The sequence below is a fragment of the Thalia democratica genome, chromosome 7 (genome assembly GCF_965202585.1).
Source record: "Thalia democratica chromosome 7, ktThaDemo2.hap1.1, whole genome shotgun sequence".
Lineage (NCBI taxonomy): Eukaryota > Metazoa > Chordata > Thaliacea > Salpida > Salpidae > Thalia > Thalia democratica.
Genome location: NC_139171.1, coordinates 61,864,905 through 61,887,077, shown reverse-complemented (window position 1 = coordinate 61,887,077; position 22,173 = coordinate 61,864,905). Strand labels below are relative to the sequence as shown.

Here is a 22,173-nt window from a genome sequence, read left to right as displayed (position 1 = left end):
TAAAACACTTTGAAATATTTGTCTCTCATATCAATATAAAATGAATATCAAACCTAGTTTGGTACAGGGTAAAAACTTCGAAATATTTGTTCTTCATTTCAGTATAAATTAATATCAAACCTAGGTTGGGAGTGATAAAACACTTTTAAACATTTATCTCTCATGTCAATATAAAATAAATAAATATCAAACCTGGGTTAAGACTGATCAAAAACTTCGAAATATTTGTCCCTCATTTCAGTATAAAATAAATAAATATCAAACCTAGGTTGGGACTGATCAAAAACTTCAAAATATTTTTTTCTAATTTCAATATAAAATAAATAAATATCAAACCTAGGTTGGGACTGGTTGAAAACTTCGAAATATTTGTCTCTCATATCAATATAAAATAAATAAATATCAAACCTGGGCTGGGACTGGTTGAAAACTTCAAAATATTTGTCCCTCATTTCGGCCTGCTTACACTTGAGTCCGGTCAGGAACGCTGGTTCCAATTTGTTGGTCAGATCGGTTCCCTGCATCGACTTGTCTCTCCCCGTTCTAAAAAAATCATTTATATCAATTTTAAATGTTGATTTGATTGTTATATTCTACTTGAATAAGATTTATTTAGGCACTGACGAGGTCTTTGACCGAAACTTAGTTGGTAAAATAAACTGTTGAAAGAATAAATTCATTATTTCTCCTCTAGTAGTAGAGATCTCTTTATTTTTTTTTTCTTAAAACCAAAATTATTTAATATATACTTCATATGATATTAATTTTAATTATTCAAAATTTCAAGTTAAATTGCTAATATGAATCGTAGCGATACAAGTTCACTGGAGCATATACTAATTTATACCAAGCGAGTTAAGGCCATGGGGGGTCCGCCACTTCTTTACAAAAATCAATTTTGGTTTTTATATGAAAGCCCTAAGTACAAACTACAAGCTAGATTTTGTAGAATTCAAAATATAATTTAACTTTTGAGATATTTTGTAAAAAGTTTCCGATACAAACGTATGGACCGCAAATTTTTCAGGATCAATTTTATCGGAAATTATCTATCTCCTCCTTCTTGTTGATGGTCGTGTGGTGTTTATTTTTTTTACTTTTAACCAAAACTATAGTATGTTTTAGAAATATAAATTAAAGTTAAGATATACAGCATGGTATCATGCTACAAATTGAAAACCAATACTTTCCAGATAACCGTCGGGTAATTCATTTATTAGAATTTATATCTAACTAATACTGCAAATTGTTTCAGAAAACTTAATACGTCACTAATAACTTGAAACATTCGTTTTGCTTATTACAAACGAATTACAATTAATCATTTTGTAGAGTTTGGAAAGATTATAAAAAATAATTTCGCTTAGTTTGACTGCACTACAATGTTTTGAATCTTACAAGTTGTTTTGCGTTTATATAGAAATATAATATTTTATCCAGGAATTTCGCTATCGAATGATGAATAACTTAGAAAAATAAAATTGCTAAACAGGATTTTAGATGTGAATGAAACAATTTTTTGTTTAAAAAAAACAGGATATAAAATGATCAGATATCTACAAAAAATTAAATGTGGACTAACTACGAAGGTTAATTAAAAAACTTAAACTTTTGTAATTTTATAATAATAACAAAACTAAATATAAATACAAAAATAAAAATTAGAAACAAACTTATAAAAGTAAAAAACAAAACTGTCTGAAGTATTGTGTTATTCTTTTTTGACGTTTATCAAAAATATAGTAAAAACTAAACCTTCACTTAAATAACAAAATATACATCAGTAAATAATAATAAATACTATAACTATAACTATTATAACGTTTGAAAACATATTTAAACGGTTTATGTAAAAAAACAAGCTAAGTCAGTGTCGAGTATTCGAAACTGGTTCAATAAACGAAAATCATAGTACAATGACCAATAAATATTGTTTTCAATTACTTTGACAAACTTTTATTAGAAACTTTAATATAACCTTTTATAAAACTTAACTTTTTGCATTTTCTGTTTCTTTTTAAATAATTAAACGAACAACACATAGAAAGATACTTAAAGATACACATCAAAATATAAAAATGTGAAAAGATAGCAGCATATATCGTCAAAAGAGTTTATTGTGTTTCTTATTAATTTTTAGTGTATTTTTTAACCAAGTTGTTGTGTTTCTTACACTTGAACTATTTTCAAAACTTAATTTTAAACAAAACAACAACTTACTTGTAAACGTATTGGAACAGTTGAAGTAGTGCAAATTGCAGGTCGCCATTTGCAGAATTTTTGCAGAACCTTCCCTCAATGTTGAGCATTTTGGTTAATAAATGAGTTTTTTCTCTCACCGCCAAGCCTTCGTCGTTGCTACACTTCAACCATTCTTCAACCACCTGTTGATGTGAATAAACTTTGTAAATATCTTATTTGATTAAAAAGTATAAATTTGGTAAATATTGTACTTTATAATTTATTGATTTCATGAAAATGCAAGTCTATCATTTTTCTATGTAAATTGATAATTTAAATTAAACCTGTAGATACTAATTTAATCTATATATTATTAATTAACAGAAATTTGGTAAATATTGTACTATATAGCAGTTTCATCTTAATGTAACATAAACATTTACGTTTATGCTATCATTTGTTATTTTATTAAACATTTTATTTTTTTGAGTTGAACAGAAATTACTCCGAACAAACTAATTCAAGTAATTTTATTTTAATTAAATTTTTATGTTTCAAACACTTTTTAAGCCAAACTAATTTAATACTGTAACGTTTTACCTTTATAACGTGTTCAATGAGCTTAGCATCGTGGGACTTCTCAATGATTGAGACAATGGAAGAGTTTATAAACGTTCTCCTAAGGTCCGGGGTCATCTTCGGAGAGCTTATTCTCTTCTTGACGAGTTCCAAACTCAATCTGGTCATCTCACTTAACACTGTTATAATTATTAGATTATATATTTTACTTGTGTGTGCAGATATGCGCTTATACTTAAAAAAACGCAAAAGTAAATACATCTAATCAAAAATATTTGTATAAAAAGCGCATCCACCAAAATCAATTCTTAAACATTAAACTAACTAACAAGCTGCTTTATCAAAACAAAATAAATATATTTCTAAAAATCAAACAAACTAACGAGCAGTATTATCCTGTTGATTCTGCTGATTGTTTTGCGGCTGGGGCGTCAAATGTTCTTTCACAAGTTTCTGGAAACATCTGACGTACAACTGGATTCTGTCGTCTATTTGAGATGGTATGTAAGTGCACATTGACTTCAAAGTTCTTATTGCAGGGACTAGTTCTGTTTGTTTTATTTGAATATATTATTATATTTGGCATGTAATATGTTTATCCTAATTATACTATTATATTCGCGATGGTATGTATGTGCACATTGACTTTAAAGTACGAATTGCAGGGACTAGTTCTGTTTGTTTTATTTGAGTATATTATTATATTTGAGATGGTATGTATATGTTTATCCTAATTGTACTGTTATATTTGAGACGGTATGTATGTGCACATTGACTTCAAAGTTCTTATTGCAGGTACTAGTTCTGTTTGGTTTAATTGAATATTTTATTATATTTGAGATGCAATATATATGTTTATCCTAATTATACTATTATATTTGCGATGGTATACATTTACAAATAGGTTTCAAAGTTCTTACTGCTGGTACTAATTATGTTTGTTTTAAGTAAACATATATATTATTTTACTTGTGATAAATCTACACATAACTTAATTGTTTTTTTTTGGAGGTAGAACTTCTAAAAATACTAATAAATTACCAACTTTAATTCAATATAAAACTATATTTTAGATGAAACTAGACCAGCTATTTATTGTTAATATTAGTTATTTTATTTTGCTTAAAATTTTGCGCTATATAAGTAAAAAAGCCCTAAGCAAAAATATTATTTATAAACTTTTTAAAATGACTGGAATATATTTAATTACTTTACGGCTTTAAAAATCAAGTTATTAAAAATCAAGCATTTAAAGTTTGCAGTGACGTAAGTAGATTTTTTAAATGATTTGCAGTTTTGACTGAATATAAATTCCAAGAACAATGTTAATTTGATACATCCAGTTTAAGAACAGATCAATTAATTTAAAGCATGAATCCATGCCTTGTATGATGTATTTGTATATATTCCCAAAGATTGTAGTTGTGAGAGAAACTGTACAGCAAGTCATTTTAAACATTGTAGAATTTACAAAAAATGTTTGTGTTTTATACATTCGGCAAGTTTAAAGAAAACTAGCTGTGTTATTTGATAATTATTGGTAAACTAAATCGTTTTCATTACTTAGATTTTATGTTTTTTATTTACTTAAAGAGTTAACACTCTAATTCAAAATAAATATTAAATCAACTTTATAATAATACTTTCTTGCAACAGGACCATTAGGTTTCTCATATTAACTGAGTATTCATAGAAATAAATGAACTCTATAAATAAAAATTTAATAAATAAACTTGTACCAGGAGCATTAAGTTTTTTATAAGCGCTCAATAAATACAATAAACAAAAAAAAACAACTAATTAATTACTTGTAACTGGAGCGTTAGGTTTCTCATAAGCGCTCAATAAATAAACATTTAAACTAAATATACAACTAATTATTTAATAAAATAATAAATAAACAAACTTGTAACAGGGGCGTTCGGTTTCTCGTAATAAATAATTAACTTTACAGTTTTAATAAATATAATTAAATATTTAATAGAATTTTAATAAACAAACTTGAAACGGGGGCGTTCGGTTTCTCGTAAGCGCTCAGCCCGTCGTCCACAACCCTCTTGATGACGCCGAACAAGTTGGGGAGTTCCCCCTCGATGTTCACGATGACGCCACACGACGCCACCTTGTCATTGGTCGCTTGCCTCTCATTGGTCGAGCTTCCTTGACGCTCATTGGTCGGTTGGTTCTGGTTGGCTTGCGGGTGGATGTAGAAAATTATCGATAGAAGTTTCTGGATTTGCGAAACGACTTTTATTTGCGTCGACTGCACGCAGGTCAGAATGCCTCGTTCCAATGTTTTCAACACCTGGGTGAATTAATCAATTATTCAAGCTTTGTTTTTCAAATAGTTTTTGAAACCAAGCTTTTTTTTGGTTTGTACCGGGAAGGAAAAATATTTTTAAGATATTTTGAAATATTCTTACTAATTCCTCCAAAATTTATATTTTTATCATCAAAAGAAATGATATGACAAAATTCAAACATATGTTTATTTGCTTATTGATATATATATATAAAGTTATATAAATTACAAAAAAGCTTGTTACACAAACCTGCAACACGGTGTTCTTTGGAGCGAAGGAAACGAATTTGGCGAGAACTTCGATAGCTATGCACGCCATGGTGATGTTGTTTGTTGTTTCTATGTTCAACAGTATTTTCTCCATCCAACCCAGGTTGAAGTCTATCTGGTCTCCCCACAGTTTGTTGTGGTACGATGTTGATAACAAGTTCATGCATCTGCGTTTGAAATATTGTTTTTAAAATTAATATACTTATCGTTTTTAAGATGTGGTGACTTATAGATAAAAAATTTATGCACACATTGATATTTGAAAAATAATATGTAAAAAACCCATATAACAATGATATTACTGTTTTTTAAGAACTGTTCAAAGTTTATAACTTTTTTTTAAATATTTTGTTTATGTTCCTTCAAACAGTTATTGTATGATTTTAATTTTTCTAGTAAGTATTTAATACATTCATACTATTTAATATTTATACCTTCTGGTAATGTGGTCGTTACTATGTCCTTGGGTTACTTCTGTACCTTGTACGGCAAGAACCAATAAAAAGTTGACGATGTTATTACAAGATTTCTTTTCAAGACCTACAAAAAGTAATATATTGTTTATATTTTGCTGATCTGGTGCTTTTGCGATCAAAAATTAAAGAAAATGTTAAAATGTTAATAACTATTAATATAAAAATAAGTTCATACACACTTTTTTCAAGAAAAAAAAATCTATATAAAGGTATAATAATAGTCTAAAATCACTAGATGTAGATGGCTGATTATTTTGTAAAAATGTAATATAGTCTTTTAAAACATACATAATAATCTTACCAAGAAAATCCGGTTGTCTGTTATCACTGGATGAAGATGGCTGACTGCTAGAAGAAGGTTGATCTACTTCCATCTTAATTGAACCCTCTGTAAAAATGTGAAATATAATAACATTATATAAGAGAAAATTTAATTATTTATTTTGTTATTTAAACCAGTTAACATTGAAAAACAAATAGCATTTACTTTGAGGGTCCTGTATATATATATATATATATATATTTTATTTGAACATTTAATTATGACGTGACAATCAGTTATGAACTTTGTTTAGTACTACATAAAAAAAGAAACTGTGGTAAGGGATGTAATAAACTTTATTTTTTAAATATGAGAAAACTGGTTCGTTTATTGGCAAATGGATTCCACAACTTTCAACATTTTAATTTTTTTTATCACGCAAAAACCTTGTTTATAAGATTTTAAAGCAAATTGTTTAACTGTAGCTATAAAACGATTTAATAAAAAAATTTAAAAAAATCGCCTGGTACAGGTATTAAATTTTCATACAACGGTAATCATTAACGAATCATAACAACTTATCAGTAGACAATTAGTTTTAGTATTTTCATTATGACGCAACAAACCTTGCTTGTTAGTCTCCTTGTCGTTGTTCATCTTCCTGGCTTCCCACTTGATAAGCACTTCAGCGATGTCGACAGCCAGTTTCCTCTGCTCCCTGTTGGCATTCGTGCTGAAACCCAAACGTTGCATTGAAGCCACCATCTGCTTGATCAGTGAAGAATTTGCCGGGTAGTAAATCTGAAAAAAAGAAAAATTTAAATTCTGCTACTCGGTTATATCAAATTTTAATTGTTACAAGTTGTATCTGTTGCAGTTCTTGAAAACGCCTAAAAAAATTACTTTGGGAAAGAACTGTGCTATAAACATTTTTAGTCCTGAACTAACGGATGCTCATCTTAAAGACTTTTAAAATCTGTCAAACAGGTGCGTCTATTGGCACAAGGCTAACTATGACGTAACAAAACAAACTTTCTGATGCCTGACATTGATGATAATCAGCTGGCTCAGAGTGTGTAAAATAAACAATCAATAAATACAAGTATAACATAATAAAATACAATATAATCTATAGGAAAATAAATATACAAATACTTACTTTCTGGTGCCTGACAATGATGGCAAGTACGTGCATCAGTTGGCTCAACGTGTGCCCCTCCTCAACCAAAACCTTCCTGCTCCAATGGAGAAACTGCTTGTTGCTGTTGACTCCTTGTTCGTTCGCGGTCGTCGGTAACGTCGGAATGATGACATCTAGTGCCTGCTTCACAACTTGCTTCGCTTCTATTGTGTGCGCCTGTATGTAGGGATAATATTAATACAAAGAATAAAAAAAGAAAAAAAATTAGTAAAATGTATATATATATATAAACTATACTTAACAAACTGAAGAGCTGTTTTGTTTAACAGAACAGTGAAACAACTATATTTGTTAAACGTATTATTATATTAAAGTATATTTCGTTGTAGAGATTCTCTCTATTTCAGCATTTATAAAAATAGAAACAATAAGAACAATTATAGGCCCTCTAGCGACCAAAACTAGTTATGCGCAACTATTCTTGAAAAGTTTAATTATTAACAGTATACAGTTTTACCAAACATACGTTTTGTTGCGTCTCAATCAACAATATAACACGGTGATGCAACAAAAAGTATAAAATAAATGTTTTGCCTGATAGTAGAAGCCGTTGAAAAGTTTAGAATCGCTGGCAAGCATACGCACCACTATCATCGAATTAGCACATTCAATGTAACAAGGCTGTAATGGGGACAAAAAAAAAAGAGAAAAAAGTTTGTTAGTTTATACAATGTCCTCGTATTATAGCTGCTTTTTATGCGTTATTATACAAAATGTAATAGTAAGAAGATACGGTGCAAAAATAAGATATATTGATACTAACATTTTGTTATACAATGGGGTTACTAACATAAGACCTTATTGAAGTTTATTTGACTATCTATGTCTTAATTCACAGTGTAACTTTATTAGTTAATTATTAACTTTTTTAAATTAAAAAGTTTAATTTTAAACTTTATTAAATGATCACACACTTATTCAAAACACTTAAAACATATTTTTGATTCAACAAACTTTCAGTAGCGAGTAGAACGTCTGCAGCACAATCTTCCTGTTAATAGTGAACTTTGAAATTATGTAAGCAAGCAACAAGTGTCCGTAGTACTTAGTGGCCGGATCAACTGAGTTTCTTGGGATCAAGTATGGCCACGCGAAAGTTATCATTGATCTGTATATATTTAATATTTGTGTATTAATTATTACTGTTTTTTATAAGGTATAGCTTATTTCAAATAAGGCCACACAAATGTCATTATTTATCAGTGGATAGTAATATAATGTGTTAATTTATGGCCATGCAAACGTTATCATCGATCTGTATTTATTTAGTATTTGTGCATTAATTATTTAATAATTATTACTTTTTTTTATAAGGTATAGCTTAATTTAAATATGGCCATGCAAACGTTATAATTAATCTGTGGATAGTAATATGTTTTGTTTTTTATTTATGTATTAATTATCTATTAATTTTTAGTGTTTTTTTATAAATTGTAGTTTAATTTCAATAAGGCCACGCAAATGTCATTATTGATCAGTGGATAGTAATATGATGTGTTAACTTTTTTGATTATTTTACCTTCATTTTATGAGTTGTGCTAAAACTGAAAAACCGAACTGTTACTAATTACTTTTTATGGGACAACATATGTAAAACTTTCAAATTTAATAATGAAGAACTCTAGTATGCTTTACAGGTAAACTAAACGGGTGATTCAAAAAAAAAAATTGTATGCATGCCTTTAAAAATAATTTAAATTTTCAGATAAAGTAGCAGAATCTCAAGTATTTAAACTTTTTTTTTTTGATTTGAATAAACGTTTAAAATATTTCCACCTCAATTTGCTGCCATGCTTCTTTTTAGCATCCTTGTTATTAACATCTTCAATATACTGGCTGCCTTTGTCAACTAGCAAGCATAAAAATTTAAACAACTGGATCAACAGTGCGTCGCTGTTTCCATGCAGTTTCTTGTCTATTATCCTGTTTGAATATTCATAATTAATATAGTAGAAACAAACTGTAATATAATTGTTTGATATACTATTTTTCTTATTTATTTTATACTTAATATTGATGGGTTGATAACTTTTTAATATTTTTAGCTAAACGGCTATTAGAAGTCTGTTACTTCAAAACTTTCTTTAGAACATGGTTTAAATATTCATAATTTCAATTTCTTAAATCAGTATAAAAGTAAAACCTTTCTATCATGAGTGCAACGATATCTCCAACATTGTCATTTATTTCACCGAGTATGAGTTTTTCGTGCTGGTTATTATCGAAAGCGTGGGTGAATATGGGGATTATTATGTGCTTGATCACCAGAGATTTCATCTGCACACTGTAGTCCTGTTTGTTCCAGTCCTCGATAAACCGGATGAATAGCTGGATAAAAATATTTGTTCGGTTAATTGAATAAAAAAACTTGTTCGGTTATCTGAACAAGTGAGTGCAAATATTTTACAAAAGGATGACAATTGACCTAAATTTTGACAGTGATACATCTCAGACAAACGATAAATACTTAAAAGTTTTACCTGCTAGAGCTAACGTATGTAGGTGCTTAAAATATGTTTATAGCTTATAAAAATTACACTTCTTATTTGTTGGTAATAACATTTTTTCATTCAAATAAACTAACACTTCTCTTCTGTTGAGTGGTGAACTTGTTAGGCATGTCCTCATTGTACCACTTGTGAAGCATGTTGTAATCAGCAACGTTCCTGTAAGCGAAACACCTCACCAATTGGAAATGGAGCTCGTCCAAGTTCTGTTGAGCTGATTTCAGCAGGATCTTGCATAACAGGCGTGGCTCATTTAATCTGTTCTTCAATTGACTGTCTGCTAAAGTTTTTATTTAATTGTTAAATTTCTTTCAAATTTAGATAAATATTTATATATTTTTAGTTCGTTCAGTCTGTTCTTCAGTAGACTTACTGTCTGCTATAGTTATAACTATTTATAACATCTATTGATATATCTCCAAAGACATTGTGTCATATCGGTCTTAAAATGTAGATTTAGTTTTATAACTTTCTATTTACATGAAAAATAACTTTTCAATTGTGCTTAATTTCAAAAAATAAGTGCATCTATTATAAAAAACTTACACTGTTGTTAATTTAATCATAAAAATTTCCTATAAATTTACTTGTATAAATATTACTTTACACCGATAAGTATTTGATCGATTGACAAATTAGCTTTATATATAATTATATAATCTTCGACTTAAGCAAAACATTTATTATATTTTTAGTGAAAAGTACTACCATGTAACACATAAATTAAAAATTACAACTTTTATTCTTCAAAGAATAAGTAAGGAGTTGAAAACATCTAGCTGTTTAACGAACCTTTATCAAACATTTTATGATAGTGTGGATCTTTCCATAGTCTGAGTAATGTTTGTTTCAAATGTTGATGTTTTGTTAATAAATTATCATCATGTTTAGCCAACACCCATACAATCTGTACATTTGTATAAGAAAAATTAAATAAAGTATACTAAAATTGATTTTCTGATAATGTAAACTTGAAGAGAATTTTAGTACTTGTTTTAAGACATTAGAAAACCTTTGAAAACTTAGGATTGTATTTATTAGGCATTTCCTTGTTATACCACTTAAACTTTAGGTACATAATCTTTGGGACATAATCTTAAGGACATAAAATTTTTGAGATTGAAAACATGATTGAAAAAACATAGAAAACTCAGTACAAAAATATAAAAACATTTACCTTAATTCCATGAAACTGCAGATACGACAAGGTGTGGTTAGTCGATATGGCAGCACAATTCTTATCGGCAGGGAAGCAAATTTGTATCAAAATATTTATTTGATTTTCGATCGCCGTTCTGAATTTGTCACCGTCCGCTTGCTTCATGAATGATATCTGTATGATACACACAATTTAATATATTTACATCGAATTATTATCGGTTAAGTATTGCAATGTGTATTGTATATTAACAACATCTAGTTTTTCAACAGACGTTTCAATTTACTTGACATTTAATCTAGCTTCAAAACATTTTTTTCTTCAGCTCTAGCTGCAAACTTAAAATATCCAGCAGGAACAATCTTGCCATTTCATGAGAAAAAGTATACTTTTTTCAAAGAAGTTTAACAAGTAAACGTATCATCAAGGGTTCTAAAAGATGATCGTATTATCTATTTTACTTTATTTACCAACTTCTTACACTGATACTTTTAGAAACCTACACGATACTTAGCTGTACAGACTTAATAGTAACACAAAAAACGAGCTGATACCAACCAGTAATCTGCCCCAGTTTTTATCAATGGCACGTTTATCTCATAACATATATTTTTATAAAGTTATTAATATAACAACCACCAACCAGCAATCTGCCCCAGTTTTTATCGGTGACGTGCTTATCTTATAAGAATATTTTTTATAAAATTATAAACAAAACAACGACTAACCAACAATCTGCCCCAGTTTTTATCGGTGACGTGTTTATCTTGCAGGAATATCTGCACCGATTCGTTGGGATGCAGATTCAAAAAGCTGAATAATGGTCTTCTTAAAGGTGATGAGTTGTCCAGCATCAGCCTCGATTCGCATTTGACCACTTCCTCTATCAAGGGGCGTAAAAGGGTCTGTTAATAAATTTTTAAAAATTATTTAAGTAATTTCCAGGTATATAGACACTTATTTAACAGACTTAACAAGGAATGATTTTTAATTAAAGTCTCAACTTTAAAAAATAAAATATTGTTGCTTTATACTTCATATATAAATAATATTTTTGATTTTATTAATAAAAATTTCTGCCTAGAATTAGATACTTTAGATAGATTAGAACTAGATATTGAAACATTATTATTCTTTCTTAAGTGTTACTTTCGCATTAATAACAAAACTAACAATTGGAGACAGCGGTATGAGATGAAATATCTCCAGTATCGCAGCGCACAATTCCAACTCCTTGCCCTGATCCTTGTTGTCCAATGACAGCTGAGTATTGTTGAACTGCTGGTTCTGATTGGTGGATTTCGCGGCTTCCATCCACTTACAAAGGTGGGCAAATAGTTGCTCGCACAGTTTGTCGTTGAAAGTGTTGGGGAATAATCTTGAAAGTGCTGCTAGATGCTTGACTACAGTGAGATTCAGGTTTCTGTGAAACGAATCCAAATAAATTAAATATTTTGCTTGTTTAATACACATACTAATAGTTTTAGACTGCGAAACTGGGTTAGAACTTTAATTTAAATTACATCAGATAGTTTTTGGAATTTATTTTAAAAGTTAAAATAAGGGATAATGCAAACTGCACAAAGATTTGTTTATAGTTTTGTTAAACAAATACTCGACGGTAGCATACATATGAAAGCTTTTACATGAAAATTAACTTTGAAAATTTATTTCTACTAACCGGTAATCCCCCATCTTCAGCAGAGTCGGCCTCATGGCGTGGTGAACAACGTCCGTCTCAATGGGGGTTTCCCCTTTCTCGGTGCCCCTCAGGAACTTGTTGATGCACTCCTCCGCGCACTTCATCAACTCCTGCTGGTCCGAACCCAGCTGCTTGAACAACACGTTGATGATGCGGTCCTTTACCTGTTAAGTTTTTTTGTTTATTTTGAAAAATAAACTAATTGTTTTGTGTTCGCGTGGTCACTCTATACATTTATCTTAACAAGGGGTAAACATTCTAGTTGAGTGAAAACTTATTATCACGTCTTCATGTGACCAATATATGTTTGTTTCGTCATTTATTAAAGAATAAACTTGTGACAAAATTACTATCAACTCTATTAAAAAAAATTTATTTAGAAATACAAACTTGTGGTATGTAATAAAGAACAGCTAGTGTCTTCATGGCGGAAATCCTGATCGGAATAAGATCGTTGACGTTCTTGTAACACGGCAGCTTCCTCAGAGTTTGGCTCTCGGCCTCACAAATGTTGAACAGCTCCGTGAAGAAAACCTGTTAAAGCTATTCGTTCAGAACAAGAAAAAAATATTAAGTATATACTTTATTATTTTTTTATGTGTAATAAAAGTGTTGAGGCTGGTGCATGAACAGCTAAATGTGGTTAAAAATATTGTTTAGTTGTGTTAATATCAACCTTATACTCTAATTAGTGCTTGGTGAGTTAAACTTAACAGTAATATTAAAAAAAATAAAGTATATACCAAACTTATGTTCCTTATAGTTTAACTGCAGTGTAAACAATCTAATCATTAAAAAACTAAAAAAGTTAACATATTTTTATACATGTTTTGAAGTTAATGTATGAGCTACAAAACAATATTTTATTATTTTTACATTAACATGAACAACCTTATGCTCCTTATAGTTCAAATTCAACGTGAACAGTCTCGGTTGCAGCGTGTAGCAGAAAGTGTTGCCGTCCATCAGTCCGATCTGCGTGTTGACTGGTTGGTGCCTCAACAAGTGCTTCCTCGGCGGAACCGTGTCCTGGAGAACTTCCCTGAACTTCTGTACGACGTCCGACAGTCCTGTCGACTCCTCCTTTCCCTGCCTGATCGCCTCGTGCTTCCCAACGATCTCCAGCAGCTCCACTGCCTGTAAAGTTTTGGAGTATTAGGTAATAACAAATTATACAGTACTTCTTTTATTACACTGTTTCTGTGTGTTAACGGATTAAAAAACTTCAACTGGGTTATGAATGGAAGAAAGAACTTCTGTATAATTTTTTATTATTATATATTCCAGTGAACTTGTTTCACTAGGATCTTTTCTTAACAAACACTTAAATTTGTTTTTTGAATATATATTTTATTTGATAAATATATTACAAGTCAGAACAGTTTGAATATAATACACACCATACCACTGCCTGTAAAGTTTTGTGAGATGTTAAGAGTACTTTATTTAAAACCAAAATTTAAGAATTACGCCAGTTTAAATGTGTTACGTATGGTATAAGGTCCTAAACAATGTAAAAAAATGAATAAACTTTTGTGTTCATTTTTTTAACTAAAACTGTTTTATTCTAAATTGTTATGTATTAAAGTGTAAAATATTGGAGTATGGAGTATTCTATTTGATAAATGTATTTCAAGTCAGAATAGTTTGGATATAATGCACACGATACCCAAGAAAATATCTTGGAAAAAGGTAGTAAAAATGTCTTCGCATGATATCAGACTGGTGAAAAAATCAATTTAATTTTTTCAAGAAGGTATTGTAAACAATAATAACGTTATTTTTGTTTGCAGTTTAGTTTTTATCTTTAAGCTTTTTATCGAAAGTTATACAATATACCATTAAAATAAACTTTATAAGTCATAACTCATAAACTGTTTTATAGCACCACCTAACGAATAAAACAAGTAAACAAACATTTTCCAAAGATTTTTTTTTGAATTACTCTCTTACACCACTTAGCGGATAATTTTTCTTCTTAAGACTTACTTGCAATCTAACGAGTTTGTTGGGGCTTGTGACTTCTCTGACGAGTTCGTTCAACACCTTTTTGGTCGCATTCGCTTGTAATTCCTCTATTTCCTTGCACTTGTCATCTCCTTGTAGCGGTGCGGTGCACAAACTCACTAGTTCCTGAATAGTTTGCTTGTTTAAAAATTTACTACTTTTTTTGTTCCTTTAAGTTATTTTAGCTTTGTGATAAACTAAGGTATTTTGTAATTATAAAAACACTTCTAAAAACCGTACCAATTAACACATAAATTAACATAAAACCAAATAACTTGAAATATGTTTTGAAATTTATATAAGGTTTAAACATTTTTTAAATTAATGCTCATACTAGCATTATTTACCCACCTTTATAATGTTTTTTTTTAGCTTTTCAAACTTAAAAATAGCTGAAAACGACCGAGAAAACAAACCTTCAAAATTTTCTTAGCGAGGTCGATGGCACCCGATGAAACTTCCTTCTCAAGATCCATGATGACGAACAACAAAGCTCTCAGCATCTGGTACATCTTGCACATCAGCCATTTCAGTGGCATTATGTTGATCAAACACCTGAACAGATAAAATCATTTAACTTAAATTACTGTAAAATTACTTTTCAATTTTCAAAATACCTAAATTCTATTAAATAAGAATTATCGTCAACTGATGATCTCTATTTTTGAGCGTAACAAAACTCAATATTTTGTTCTGAAAGTAAAACTTTATAATATTACAAGTTAAAACTTAAATGAATCAATCAAACAAAGATACCTGATCAGTTATAATATTAATAATATAAATATAACCGTATAATAATCAAACAAAGATACCTGATGAGCTGACAACCTCCGTATTTAGCGTACCATGCTCTGCTGTAGCAACAGGCGCATATCTGCTCACTCAGATATGTGAACAATGGCAGTTGCGAAGCTCGTTTGTAAGATCCCATGACGGATGCTGTAAAATTGATTTGTTTACTGTAATAATAGGAAAGTTGTTATGCTTGTTAGTTACATTACACTGGTTCTTGAACATGAATTAAAATTTATTTCACATTTATGTATAATTTATATTAAAATCTATTTAATTATATTTATTTGAATATAATAATTTATTTACATTTAAGTATGTTTGTAAGATCCCATGAAGGATGCTGAAGCATATTTTTACAATATAATTACTTTTATTTATCTTGTGTATTAAGCGAATAAGGGTTTGAATTTGAAGCATGTTAGTATAGGCCCGTGGCTAATTGAAGAAGGTTTTTAAAGATTGTTTAGTAACTACTAAACCAACTAATTTTTATGTAATGTTATATAGTTAACTAAAATCTCTGCTCAACGACTACTGTTTTATAACCCATAAACAATTACTCATTTTTCAGTTAAGGGCATAGGGGGGGGGGGGGGGGGTAAACACCCTTTTTTGGTTTTTGATCTTATTTTATAAAGTTTTTACTAAGCTACAAGATGCTTTTTACAGATTTAAAAAATTCAAAATAGTTTTTGAGATATAGCCGGTCAAAGTCAGAGGCAACAATAGGATCCTTATAAAAAGCGCAAACTAAAACGTCAAATAACTAGAAATCACTGAAAATCTATCTCCTCCTACGTTTTTTAAGATAACTACCTCAAATTTTCAGGATATGTTCCTTGCAGTATTTAGAAAATTCTGTCGGAACAGAATTTAAAAAAATTAAAAAATAAAAATTTTATAACAAAAAAACAAAAAAAAACTGTTTTTTTTGTTTATTTTTTATATAAAATTTTTATTTTTTATTTCTAAAAAAATTCCTTCCGACAGAATTTTCTAAATATATCAAGGAACATTTCCTGAAAGTTTGAGGTAGTTATCTCAAAAAACGTAGAAGAAGATAGATTTTTAGTGAAAAAGTCTATTTTTGCCGTTTTAGTTTGCGCCTCCCATAAGGATCCTATTGTCGGCTTTGACTTTAACCGGCTATATCTCAAAAACTATTTTGATTTTTTTAAATCTGTAAAAAGCATCTTGTAGCTTTATAAAAACTATATAAAATAAGATCAAAAACCAAAAAAGGGTGTTTACCCCCCCCCCCCCCTATGCCCTTAAATCATATTTTCTTATAGATTTTTAATAATTTTCACATGGTTTAATGAAAATAATACGATAGAGTTCAAACATTGTTCTTACCAGCAGTTTTAAGCATGCAGAGTACAGCGTAGTTTCCTACGAGACACAATTCTTTATCTTCGTAAGACATGCATTGAGTTATGGCATCAACTATAACAAGCGGATCCATCACGTCCGAGGTGTTTGTATCCAAACCTTTAATTTAATTATAAAGTTTACATTTATTTGTTATTACTTGCATTGTAATAAAAGTTAACATCTATGTCCATTGCCCAAACCAATTTAAGAAAAACTTATAATTTATAGCTTGTTGAATAAACATATTATAAATTCACACCTGATTGTAGTTGTATCTATTATACGCAAGCTTATATTGTAAAAAAATAGTTGAACAATAAACGCCAAGCATTGTTTTATAATTTTCACTATTTTAGAATAAAACTCCTAATATGTAAAAATATTTTTCCAACTAGTTAGAAGTAAATATGTTCACAAATATTGATATATTTTTCATTAAAATACTGTTACTTTTTATACGATCTAATTAAACATTTTATTCAAATATTTTTTAACTAACATATAGTATTGGAGAATCATGTTCAAACACTTGTCACCAGTTTATAATAAGCTTTAATAAAAACCTGCAGTAGTTGAAATTAAAAATATGTTCACATCTTAATTGCTTTTGAAGGTAAAAAAATGCATGTTTTTTCAAAATAATCCTAACAAAAATAAATCATTTATAAGTCAGTCAAACTCGTAAAATTTTTAAACGTAGTCATTTAGTTGAGAAAAAAGTCATTCAAAGTAAAAGCAAACGAAATATTTGAACATAAAACTAAAAATTAGTTTTTTATAAATTAATATAAAATATTTTTGAAAGTATGCATATTAAAGGTTTCTTTTATGAGTAATATTATAGCTCTTTTTAGAGTATATATTGACTTAAGTGATTTTTAAAATATGATAAACCGCGTATATCTAAACTAAACATTATTTTTAATCAAATTTGTACAACTTTTGCAAAAGTTTTGAGATATAAAGTAAACTATTTTTTTAAATGGCAAAGGTAATTAACAGTATTTTTTTTAATAAAATTTCTATATTAAACGTTAATTGTTATATAAATTTTTCTAAATCATTTTATGCATTTATTTTAGCTATTCGTTTTAGCTTTTCGAATAAAAGATCTAATAAAAAAATTTATTGCTTTAAAAATACATTAAAAAAATATATACATAAATTGGATTTTTAAAAGTAGTTTAATTTTTTTTAAAGATGAAATTTATTAAGTTTTGCCTTTCAACATTTTTCACATGTGTTAAACTTTCTACTAAGTATAACTTATTATAAAACTTTTTTTATTTTTTTCAGATTAACTTATGTTTTTAGGATAAAATTATATTTAAAACTTTACTTTTACATGACCGTAATTAAATATATTTTTTCTACACCAGTTACATTATGCTTAATTTATATTTTTTAACCATAAGTTAGTCTACAACAAACAGTTTTTAATGCTAAAAACTTTATGTTATAAGTTAGGCAACAAAATGTATTTTCTTAATTTTAGGACAATTGAAAAAATAGATTCATTAATTTACTACTTTTAAATACAGCGTGAAACCAACTATAAAAATTATAAAATTAAACTTTTAGTATAAATATTAAATAAAAACTCCGTTGCATTTCATATTGGACTGGAAGTTTAATGATAATAAATACTTATACTATTATATGTTTTGGTTTCAAGTAAACAAATAAATATATTGAATAAGATTTTGAAAGTTCAAATATATTGAATAATATATATTTAAGCACTGACGAGGTCTTTGACCAAAACTTATTTTGAAAAATAAATTCTTGAAAGAATAAATTCATAAATACTTATACTTTAAAAACTTTACAAAACTAATTAAATCAAGCTTTTTACTACATAAAAACGAGAACTTGAATAAAATATTTAGCAATATTACGTTGTCAGCAAAAATTTTTTTTCTAAAGCTCTTAAAAGTTCGTAACATTATACTTATGAGCACATTTTTACGACATAATTACTTTAAATTTAGCTGCTAAGCACAATCAGCAATTAGCAGTAAAAAAATTTTCTCACAACAACAAAAATGTTGTTGCTATTTTAAGTTCGGATTTACTATTTTTAAATGAATCGTGTAAAATTTGTTACTAAATTTTTATGACTTTTTTCATTATGTTCATATATTAAAATCTAAACTCAGTTCTTGTTGGTTATTTTAATGACCTTAATAAAAATTTCAGACATCATAACTAAAATATAGCTACACTGTACCATAACATTAAAAACAAGTCTTAAATTTTTTTTTTTATAAAATTAGCTTTTAAACAAAACGACAATAATGTGTTTTGCTTAAAATGTTATATAACTCCTAGTAATAAATAAATTTAGTTCTACTTTTTGTATAGTTAAACATCATCTTAGAAAAACTTAAGTTTATGGGTTGTGAAAGTAAACATTTTTGTATGTACCTTTCAAATTAACAGTTCAATAGAACGATAATAAATTTATTAAACATATTAAAGCTTTTTAACTAATTAAGGCATAACATAAAAATAACTTGCAATAAACTTTAGTATATCAATAAAAGCAATACACAATGTTTTACTATTAAGCTATATATGAAGTATAACTCATGATAAATAACATAAATCATAATAGTTGACTTAAATATTATTATAATAATAGTTAATTCTTTTAAATTGTATTTTCATTTAATATAAACAAAATAAAGTACTTTAAGAACACTTTTCGTGTTTTAAAAATAGCTATTACGTTAAATGTTACACAATTGCCATGAAGCTCAAAATTTTAATTATTTAGATTTTCGAAGAAGTAATAAATGTATGTTTGTTTAATTATATTTTATTCTGCGACAAAATACAAATCAAAATAATAATCCGTACAAGAAATGTGTGTATCATCGAGACATGAATATTTAGTTTTTATTGTTTAGGAAAAGTACAGGAAATATTTAAACTAGGTGCTCAAATGAAATATGTATTTGTAATGAAACTTCTGCGAGAAAAGTTATGTATTGGTGGACTTGAAATAGAAGTATGATAAATGTGCATTTGTGCGTAATTAATTAATTTAAACATGTTTGTGCATAGTAAATATATATCTGTAGGAGGTAAGAATGTGAATAAAAAAGAAAAAAATCGTTTGAAATAAATAAAATTATGATATAATTTTATGTAGATTATGTGAATAATAAAAATATGTCTGTAGGAGGTAAGAATGTGAATAAAAAAAGAAAAAAGTTGTTTGAAATAAATACAATTATGATATAATTTTATGTAGATTATGTGAATAATAAATATATGTCTGTAGGAAGTAAGAATGTGAATAAAAAAGAAAAAAAAATGTTTGAAACAGATATAAAAGAATTTTTCACAGAATATGTGAATAATAAAGGTACGTATGCCATCAAACTCGAATTTTTTATTAATTTTTTTCAAGTTTGCTTGGCATACGTCCCTCTACCATCACCTGGTGGTTAATATTTAAAAGAAGAAAGGAAATATAATGTATTATGAAATATTGTATTATATAATTGATAGTGGGCGAAAAACTTCATGCGGTTTGCTGTGGAGGTGAAAAATAGTAAAACAGAACTTCTTAAAAATACACGAATAAAACATTATTTTTAATTCATATAGTGAAAAAGGCTTAAGGTTCAAAGCTATTTAATCTATCACTTTTCTAAACTTATAACACCAAAACTAACTTAACCCATGTATAAAACTATTTAGTTTAAAACTAAAAAATTGTGAAAAAAAAACTTGTAGAATTTTTTTACTGCTTTATGGGAAATTTTTACATGTTATTATTATGTGGATGATTTATTTAAATCTTCAAAATATAAACCAGACATTGCTTCTACTAATACATTTAGAATTTAATATGGCATCTATAACTCTTTAACAAATTAAAATCTTGTTGGACATAAAAAAGTTAACATGATGAACTTTTAAAAGTTATCTTTTAACTTAAAAAAACAGCAAACCACATTACAAGTTTGAAACCCGCTTACAACAAATACAAAGACATGATTGGTCGAAATCACAAACTCTTTCATATGATTGGTCGAAGCAAAGTGTACACGATACAGGTACTTATGTTGACAAACATGAATTTGCTTCAAACACAATTCGATTATTACGTCACAAAATGATTATGACGTCACAAAACGAACGTAACAATTCATAGTTTGCTCAACATACGTCCCAGTAAAGTTACAAATATATTTTTCTTTTCAGGGAAACTTTTTGTACAGTCAAAAGTTTTAATTGTGTGTAAAAAATAACCTTATACTATTATTTTTTACTGAATTTATACTTCCTGAAACTTTCCCTGAATTATTTTTCAATATATTTTTAATAAACCTAGTACCCAATCGTTTCTACGCTTCAAGCTTAACACCCTGGACTCAAAAGTATAACTTAAAACAAACTTTTATTCTTCACTTAATGTTCACACTTGTTTAATTATATAATCAATACATCTGATTTTTGATTTAACTTTAAGTTACAAAACCAATAAAGTTTTGTTGATATTTTTAGACAATGAAAACTTAAACGTTGCAGAAAACTTGCACGTAAACTTATGCAGACTTTTTTCTAACTTATTCTGTTTATATTAGTCATACATTCTCAGCTTCTTAGAAAATGGAAGTGCTCTATAAAAAAAAAAACTTTTTAAATACTTGCATGGTGAGCTATAATTATAATGTGTAATTTCTATAAATTTCTTTCTAACTGCTCTTTTAAAATTGTGTGTTTCTTAAAAAAGTCTTTCTAATATTTAAGTACTTATAAATTGATATCATTAATATAAAAATAACAAGTGAAAACTATTATAAATATTTCTTAAGCTCAAAATATAAGCTAGAAACATTAGTGATTGCTTATTTTTTTTTTCAATTTGATCAAAGAATGTAAAATCTTTAGTAACTTGTAAAATTTAAATTGAAAATAAAATGAGCAGAAGAAAAAATACAAAATGAAAAATAGTTTTCAATGAAAATCTTTTTATACAGCTGTCTGCTAACATAGTTTTCGTTAAAACACCTTATACTTAAGAATTGTCACCTCAAAAAGCCTAAATAAAGCTCTTATGTATACTAATATTATAAAAAAAATATTCAACTAGTCTTCACTTATTTCTACGACAACAATAAAACTACCCAATGAATTCTGTAAATCAAAGCTTTCAAAGCTTATCAACTGAATCACAACTTGAATAATCTTAAAACCGTCCTAATAAACATTTACAACCCTGCAGTTGCCTGTACCCAGCTCATGTCACGCAAGAAAAAACAGAACAGATTATGAAACACAAAAGAGATATAATCTCTCTCTCTTTTTTTTGTTGCTTGGCAACTAGTCAACCATGGA

At 28.0% G+C, this 22,173-nt stretch overlaps 1 protein-coding gene across 1 annotated transcript in view; it reads right to left on the bottom strand.

Annotated features, from left to right (window-relative positions):
• The window catches only part of LOC145840252 (transformation/transcription domain-associated protein-like), a 76,505-nt gene that overhangs the window by 20,754 nt on the left and 33,578 nt on the right, over positions 1-22,173 (bottom strand). Inside the window, exons 27-51 of the mRNA XM_082947443.1 lie at positions 16,801-16,935; positions 15,462-15,588; positions 15,063-15,201; positions 14,629-14,772; positions 13,531-13,776; positions 13,030-13,173; positions 12,619-12,803; positions 12,111-12,360; positions 11,666-11,842; positions 10,956-11,111; positions 10,571-10,685; positions 9,856-10,058; positions 9,415-9,599; positions 9,048-9,194; positions 8,226-8,379; positions 7,230-7,427; positions 6,697-6,871; positions 6,110-6,196; positions 5,767-5,872; positions 5,313-5,499; positions 4,762-5,065; positions 3,144-3,308; positions 2,782-2,939; positions 2,221-2,384; positions 409-543 (exon numbers count right to left, since the gene is read on the bottom strand). Coding sequence (XP_082803569.1) covers positions 409-543; positions 2,221-2,384; positions 2,782-2,939; positions 3,144-3,308; positions 4,762-5,065; positions 5,313-5,499; positions 5,767-5,872; positions 6,110-6,196; positions 6,697-6,871; positions 7,230-7,427; positions 8,226-8,379; positions 9,048-9,194; positions 9,415-9,599; positions 9,856-10,058; positions 10,571-10,685; positions 10,956-11,111; positions 11,666-11,842; positions 12,111-12,360; positions 12,619-12,803; positions 13,030-13,173; positions 13,531-13,776; positions 14,629-14,772; positions 15,063-15,201; positions 15,462-15,588; positions 16,801-16,935 — 4,186 coding nt within the window. The remainder of the gene's footprint in view (positions 1-408; positions 544-2,220; positions 2,385-2,781; positions 2,940-3,143; positions 3,309-4,761; positions 5,066-5,312; positions 5,500-5,766; positions 5,873-6,109; positions 6,197-6,696; positions 6,872-7,229; positions 7,428-8,225; positions 8,380-9,047; positions 9,195-9,414; positions 9,600-9,855; positions 10,059-10,570; positions 10,686-10,955; positions 11,112-11,665; positions 11,843-12,110; positions 12,361-12,618; positions 12,804-13,029; positions 13,174-13,530; positions 13,777-14,628; positions 14,773-15,062; positions 15,202-15,461; positions 15,589-16,800; positions 16,936-22,173) is intronic.